The 8,317-nt window shown below is 46.0% G+C and overlaps 1 protein-coding gene across 1 annotated transcript; it reads right to left on the reverse strand.

Annotated features, from left to right (window-relative positions):
- Nucleotides 1-3,668: 3,668 nt before the first annotated feature.
- Nucleotides 3,669-5,101, reverse strand: LOC142732163 (protein kinase C delta type-like). The gene is made up of 2 exons (XM_075849482.1): nt 4,864-5,101; nt 3,669-4,696 (listed from the first exon to the last, which is right to left on the reverse strand). Exons 1-2 carry the CDS (start codon nt 4,959-4,961, stop codon nt 4,138-4,140), a joined length of 657 nt encoding a protein of 218 aa, XP_075705597.1. The 5' UTR covers nt 4,962-5,101; the 3' UTR covers nt 3,669-4,137.
- Nucleotides 5,102-8,317: the final 3,216 nt, after the last annotated feature.

The raw sequence follows: 8,317 nt of genomic DNA on the forward strand, positions 1-8,317 counted from the left end.
GGGAATTGCATCCCTGCCACCTCGTCATCGCTACATGGCAGGGACTGGTGCTGTCCTAGGCAGCACCAATCACCACCATATCACTGTGCCCTGTGGCACAGTGATTGGTGAAAGCCGCAAACGGCCGCAATTGCCGGTCTGAATTGACCGGCCAATTGCAGCGATCGCCGATGAGGGGCGGTTGAGCCACCCCCCTAGCCCTCGCGTAAAGATGGTCTGCTGTTATGAACAGCAGCCATCTTTACTTTGTAACTTTTATTTTTTCCACTGTAACCCCTTCTTCATTTGGCGTATGGATACGGCAATTTGCGGGAAGTCATGGCTTTCCATGACGTATCTATACGGCAAATGTCGGGAAGGGGTTAAACCACTAGCCGTGATCATATAAGCTACAGTGGCATCACCACGGGTATGCTAAAGCACCACGCCTCCCAGGGTCCGTCCCTTAGAGAAGCCCATGGATTTTTAATTGACATATTTTTTTAAATGCTCACTATACCCCTTGATAAATTCCTTGAGGGGTGTAGTTTCCCAAATGGAGTCACTTTTGGGGGGTTTCCACTGTTTTGGCCACTCAGGGGCTTTGCAAATGTGACATGGCCTCCGCAAACCATTCCAGCTAAATTTGAACTCCAAATGGCGCTCTTTCCCTTCTGAACCCTGCCGTGTGTCCAAACAGCCGTTTATGACCACGTGTGCCCCTGAACACAAGACTCTGGGTATAATATATATATATATATATATATATATATATATATATATACCACTGACCATCAGACTCTGGATACTATATGTACCACTGACCACCAGACTCTGGATACTATATGTACCACTGACCACTAGACTCTGGATACTATATATACCACTGACCACAAGACTCCAGATACTATATGTACCACTGACCACCAGACTGTGGATACTATATATACCACTGGCCACCATACTGTGGACACTTTATGTACCACTGGCCACCAGACTTTGGATACTATATGTACCACTGACCACTAGACTCTGGATACTATATGTACCACTGACCACCAGACTCTGGATACTATATGTACCACTGACCACTAGTCTCTGGATACTATATGTACCACTGACTACTAGACTGTGGATACTATATATACCAATGGCCACCAGAATTGGATACTATATGTACCACTGACCACCAGACTCTGGATACTATATATACCACTGGCCACCAGACTGTGGATACTATATGTACCACTGATCACTAGACTCTGGATACTATATGTACCACTGACCACCAGACTGTGGATACTTTATGTACCACTGGCCACCAGACTTTGGATACTCTATGTACTACTGACTACTGGAAACCACATGTAAGTGGATAAGGGTTAGTTCACCACCACTGGATTAGGGATCGGAGGCGGCTGTATGACAATAGGGACTAGTGATGTGGCCGGTCAGAGTTTATGTTTAGTCAGTATTCACGTTAGTTGGCAGAGTCACAGGTGGAGTGAAACGCGTGGGGCGATGAGGGTGATGGACGGCACATTGAGTGGCGTCATCCTCATGTTCCATTGGTGTCGGTACTGCAGGTTTCTTCCAGTGACATAACATATATGATCCCCGTATGGTAAGTTCTTTCTTACGTTTTTTCTATATGACATTTTATGGCCTGTCACATAAAGGTGAGGTACCCACCAGGGCCGTATTTACCATTAGATACCTGCGGGCACCAGATCACTGTAGTACTACCGATAATGAATCCTCTTCCTGTGTGTTTTCCGATTTTATGTAACTAAAGCTTAATCGCTGTATAAATGAAAAGTTCTACAACTTCCTAATCTACTTTATGTTTCTTAGCTGAGAGCAGGACTAGCGATGTACAGGTTCACTGCATCTGAATGTAAGCAAGAGTGTCCTCATTCACTGACAGCAAACAGATCTTGAAAATGGTGAGTAATTGAAACATAAATGATATTATAAAGTTGTAGAACTTCTCATGTATACAGGAATAAAGTATTTATTATATGGGGGCATGGCTGTAAATATGCCCCCGGATATGACGACTCCTTGTATAGACCAGTCCTATTGGATCTCTCGGTGTGGACGTCTCTGCAGGGGATTTTTCTTCTTCATGAATGTTGATCTCTGGTGTGAAGGATCTGGTAACAGGAGCATCCATGAGGTGATGGCCCTGACTGTAGGGGGCAGCATTGTAGCCGATCCTCCATCCCACACTGTGCCCCATTCAGTGTATCCCGTTTAGATAATCCTCCACAATCTAAATAGCCTGTACTTCAGCTCTCTCCTGCACTGATACATTGTAACAAACTCTCACTTATCATTATATAACCATTAAAGCTGTTTTCTGGTTTGGAAAACCCATTTTCAAATGCCCTATTAGGGAATTTTGGGGTAATAGTGTGGGTTCCCCCGTTCAGGAACCTGATTAATTATCCAGAATGGAGAGGGGCTACAAACATCATCTCCTGCTCAGGAGGACCATCACATCCATGTATTACATGCCCAGCCCGGTGATTATAGAACTGTGTAATACTTTACTTCCCCTTTAGAGATGCTGTAGGGAAATTAAACTCTTGCAGCAAGTTCCCCCACAGATTACTGGACCCCTCTAGCAAAACGGTATTGTAAAAACCTGACAACACCTGTAAGGCTCTGTTCACACCACATTTGGGCTTTAAATCTGACATATACCTTTAAAGTGTAGCTAAACGTTTGACAAAATTCTGACATGTCATAGTGACATAGTGACACGTCAGAAGATTGGATTGGTGGGGGTCCGAGCACTGAGACCCCCACCAATCACTAGAATGAAGCAGCTGAAGCCCCCGTGTAAGCGCTCAGTCGCTTTGTGTTTATTCGGCTTTTTCCAGAAATAAATGTATCGGTGAACGGACTCAATAGAAAGTCTATGAGCCGATACATTTTTCCGGAAAAAGCCGAACAGACAGGAAGCGGCTGAGCGCTCACACGAGACCTTCAGCTGCTTCGCTCTAGTGATTGGTGGGGGTCTCAGAGCTCGGACAACATTTACTACACAGAAGTCCAATGGGAATAAAGACAAGCACAAAGATGTAGGGGGTAAAAGGAAAGTTTTATTTACAGATAAGGGAAGGTTATATTTTATTATTAGGAGATTATTCTAGAAGTATTAAGACTACTATTATTATATACTGTGTATATGTATGTGTCATCTATTTATCTATTATACTAAACCTATCTAAAGGCCGTGTTGATCCAGAGGAAGGCGAAAACCCCCTGTGAGGAATGAGCCAATTGTCCTCATATTAGGGGGGAAAATTCCTTCCTGACCCCAAATATGGCGATCGGCATAAATCCCAGGATCAAAGGCTGAAGTGTAACGTGTAATATGGGGAAAGACTAGGGGAAAATTATTCATTTTTTTTATTATTATTTTTAATGAACTACTGTATTTATTTATGTGTAAACTATAAATTGTATTAAATTAAGAATTATTTTAAATTATTTTCTATATTTATATTATGTTACTTATGTGTGTTACTACTTATTACTCTATCATCCTAAACCTATTTAAGGCCGTGTTGATCCAGAGGAAGGCGAAAACCCCCTTTGAGGAATGAGCCAATTGTCCTCATATTAAGGGGGGAAAATTCCTTCCTGACCCCAAATATGGCGATCAGAATAATCCCATGATCAAAGGCTAAAGTCTAATCTAAATGTACAATGTGTCTATATGCGGGTGTCTATACTTATCATGTAGTGTGGTGTCTATACTTATTATATAGTGGGGTGATGTGGGTGATGTGAGTGATGTGGGTGCATTACTTACCTGGCCTGTGCTGAGGTGAGATCAGGTATAATGGCCGCTCCGGCCCCAGGACTACAACATGCGGCTATTATTCCTGATCTCCCCAGATGGAAACTAAGCACAGGCCGCTCCTGGGGGGTGTAGAGGATCTTCAGGCTGGAGTGATGTCAGATGCCTGCCCGGGATTGGAGGATGGCAAGTCAAGGCTCTGGTGCAGCAGCAAGATGGCAGAGGTGTGGCATGAAGATGGTAAGGAGAGAGATGATGGTCTGGGCAGCCGAGGTGACATACAGCAGCAGAGACTTGAGGCGCGGGTCAGGAGGCATGAAGTTCTGGGCCCTTGCCCTGAGATCTTATCGGGTCCAGCTTGGTGACATGAAGCTGAACCCGGCCAAGGGGTGAAGGGCTTTGTTATTCTCTGGCCACTTCAGATGTTGGTTCTCCAGAACGGGCACAAATGGTGTAAATGGTGGCTGTGCCCTCCTCTCCTGCAGTTCCTCCCAGCCGATGGTGGAGAAGAATGGATGCTCTCTGATGTTCCCGCACACACCGAGGCGCCTCTTAGAATTTTTACGGACCAGTCTCTTGGTCAGATGTTTCACGTCAGGATTAAGCCAAGTTGGAAATTTAGGCTTCGCGGTGGTGATGGCTTTGATAGCCATTTGCCTGACGGGGCCGTTGTAAAATGGGGAGCGTCCTGCTGCCATCCTGGACACCACAATCCCCAGGCTCCACCAGTCAACTGCGGTGCCGTATTTTTTTCTAAGAAGCACCTCGGGGGCCATGTAATGCAACGTTCCCGACACTCCACGGATCTTATTGGAGGCGGTGACGCCATCTTGGGCCAATCCCAGGTCGATGATACGGACGTGGCCATCTGCATCCAACATTATATTCTCCGGCTTTAGATCTCTGCAAAGAAATAAGACGAGAGAATGACAAATCCGCCCAGTGATCCAGGAGACGGGGGATGGGTCATTGCACCATCAAGCAGAATAGCCATTCAGGAGTGTAGGAAAGCTGGGTGCACTGTTTCCAGCATGTAAAGGAGAATGAAAGAAGGGGGAAGTTCTGCTTACCGGTGGACGATGTTATGTCCATGGAGGAACTGGAGGCCACATATCATCTCTGCTGTGTAGAATCTGATGGGGAGAACAGAGCGGAGTCTCAATGTCATGAAATCTTCCTCTATCAATTCCCTAATATCATGTTATGATGGAGTGTGTGCGGTCTCTAGCAGAGAGGAGGCGCTGATTATGGCAGCCTGTATTCTGCATTCTCTGTATTATCCTTCATCTGACCTCCCCCCTCACCTTTTCTTCTTTCCACCCCCTCAGTCTCTTGATTATTTACTCGCCTTACGTTGCCGATGTTCAAGCAGCCGCACATCCTGATCAAAGCCTCCAGGCTGCCACCGGACAGATACTCCGTGATAAAAAATGCCCGCTCCTCAGATTGATGTGCGGCATAGAGGTGGCATAGGAACGGGCAGTGTCTGGCCGCTAGGAGTATCCGCCGCTCTCTCATAATTTCGTCCATATTGTCCCGTTTGGTGATCATTTTTACGGCCATGTAGGTGTTTCGGCCGGGGACTGATGCCAGGACCACCTGAGGAAAACAAATGGAGATTCCTCATGAGAAGAAGGAACAGGGGTGGACAGAGAGGTGGGTCAGTCGGGTAGTGCCCAGGACTCTACAGCAGAACAAAGCTGAGCTCCCAGCATAATGCAGTGTCTGCTGTTGGGTCCTGTATGGAGAGGTCTTCACGCCTTACCCACATTTGACATAATTATCTTAGTTGGTGGGGGTAGTATGGAGCAGGATCATACGCTATAAGGGGGGATTCACACGAGCGTGATTTGGCAGCGTGTAGGGCGCGTGGTTTTCGCGCGGCACGCAATGCCCTATAGAAGTCTATGGGGCAGTACACACAGTCCGTGTATTTTGCGCAGTGTTTGTTCGCTGCGCAAAATACGCGACAGGTTCAATAACTCTGCATATTTCACGCATCACGCACCCATTGAAGTCAATGGGTGCGTGAAAACCACGCATGTCGCACGGAAGCACTTCCGTGCGAACTGCGTGTTTGCGCAACAGCTGTCAAAAGGATGGATGGAAACAGAAAAGCACCACGTGCTTTTCTGTTTCCAAGCATCCAAACGGAGTGTCTTTGCGAGGAGCGAACCCCGACAACCGAAGCTAACTTCACCGGGTTCGGCCAAACTCGTTTTGGCCGAACCCGGCCAAAAAATTTCCGGTCCGCGACGTCGGGAGACATTCACTGTGCATGGTGCTGAAAGAGTTAAACTGTTTCAGCACCATGGACAGTGACTTGTGATCCCAAAATACATGAACCTGTAAAAAAAAAACGAAGTTCTAACTTACCGATTACTCCTGTCTCCTTCCTGCAGTCCGACCTCCCGGGATGACACTTCAGTTCAAGTGACAGCTCCAGCCAATCACAGGCCAAGCACAGGCTGCAGCCAATCACAGGCTGCAGCGGTCACTTGGACTGCCGCGTCATCCAGGGAGGTGGGGCCCGATGTCAAGAGAGGCGCGTCACCATGGACGCGTCACCAAGGACGCGTCACCAAGGCAACGGCCGGGAAGTTCTCGGTAAGTAGGAACTTTATCTTTTTTTTTACATGTTTTTCGCTGTTGTGTTCGGCATTCACTGTCGAGGGTGCTGAAAGATTTAGCTCTTTCAGCACCTTGGACAGTGACGGGCATCGACAAGCCTCATCTCTATGATGCCGGCTGCGCGAAAATCACGCAGCCGCGCATCAGACACGCATGACACACGCAGCTGTCAAATGGTTTTTGCGCTGGCAAAACGCTGCGTTGTTTGCGTGCGCAAAAACGCAACGTTCGTGTGAATCTGCCCTAATAGTGACCGTGGCATCTAAACAGTTAAATAGAGGTAAGCTCCTGCTGTCACCCCATAACCCCTACCCGCAACTCGATCACAGTGTGTAGATAGTTGTCATGGCAGCCAGGGGGCCTAATGAAGACCCCAAGGTCTGCCAACTTGGTCCTCCTACTAAGCTTAATAGGAGGAGGCTAAAAGAACAATTCAAGCGATACATAAATATTGCAGTCAAAATAAATAAATAAACTTTTTTCTATTTCGTTTTGTTTAGCTCCTCGAAAAATGGAATAAAAAGTTAAAAAATGATTAAAAGTTTTATGTAACCCAAAATAGTACCAATAAACAGTGCAGCTCGCCCCACAAAAAACAAGTCCTCACACCGCCCCATCAACCGAAAAATAAAAACAATTCTGGCTTTCAGAATATGGAGACACAACAAATTAATGTTTTTACAAATTGTTTTTATTGGATAAAAAGTATAAAAAATAAAACAATATAATTTTGGTATCCCCGTTATTGTACTGACCCGCAGAATAAAGGTAACATGTCATTTTTACCACTTAGTTAACACCATAAAAGCCAAATTATTAAACCAATGGAGGAATTGCTGTTTTGTTTTTTTTTGCTATTTCACCTAAAAAACCAGCCTTTTACAATGTTCCCAGTAAATGATATGGTACATTGAATGGAGCCATTAAAAACTACAACTCGTGCCCCCAAAAATCAAAATCTCTCATATGTCGACAGAAAAATACTAAAATGAAAAACGAAAGTAGTGGTTATGGGGGCAGGAATACTTCTGGATGTCCTATTAGGCATCCCATAGGAGAACACTACACCCATCATCCATCCAGCATAACATGGTGACAACAGAGAACAATTGATGGAGATAAAAGGTAAACTTTAGGTTTATCACCCTATAAAATGAAATATTTAGATATTATACTCACTTTGCCAAAGCTGCCCCTACCCAGGACCTGGTGGATGGTGAAGCGGCTGATGGTAAGCCTGTCATAGGGGCTGGATGTTCCAGGGTCTTGGCTGCTCCCAGGTCTTGGCTCCTCATCCTCCAATCCTCTGTCCTTGGCTCCTCTCCTCTTCTTCTTGAATCCGGTGACGCTGTCCTCCTCCCTCTTCCTCTTCTCCTCTTCTCTCTTCTCGCCGTCTTCTCCATGTCCATTGGACGCCATTTTCACCAATATCTTCCTGCCTGTAGACTTCAGTCCGATCGCTGCCGTCGACAGTTGAAAGTAAACGGCAGTTGGTCGTGTGCAGGTCACATGATGTCAGAGGTCATGGAATCCTCAGGTGGCACCTGCCTGGCAGTAACCTGCTCTGCCATGTCTGATGTGGGCATCATGAGTGCCAGTCTAGTGTCCAGAGCTGTGTTTCCCAACCAGGGTTTCTTATGGCCTGGTCAGGGGTCTGCAGAACACAGTAGCAATACATGCCACTCCTACAGTAGAGATAAACAACGGTTATTTGCTCAGGTTATTGGCAAAACCCTTTTCATCCACAATATAGAATCTGGGTTTATATTCAGGGGTCTGTATTTATTTAGGGGTTTGGTCTGGGGTCTGTATTTATTTAGGGGTCTGGTCTGGGGTCTGTATTTATTTAGGAGTCTGGTCTTGGGTCTGTATTTATTTAGGGGTCTAGTCTGG

The sequence above is a fragment of the Rhinoderma darwinii genome, unplaced genomic scaffold (genome assembly GCF_050947455.1).
Source record: "Rhinoderma darwinii isolate aRhiDar2 unplaced genomic scaffold, aRhiDar2.hap1 Scaffold_898, whole genome shotgun sequence".
NCBI classification, from domain to species: Eukaryota; Metazoa; Chordata; class Amphibia; order Anura; family Rhinodermatidae; genus Rhinoderma; species Rhinoderma darwinii.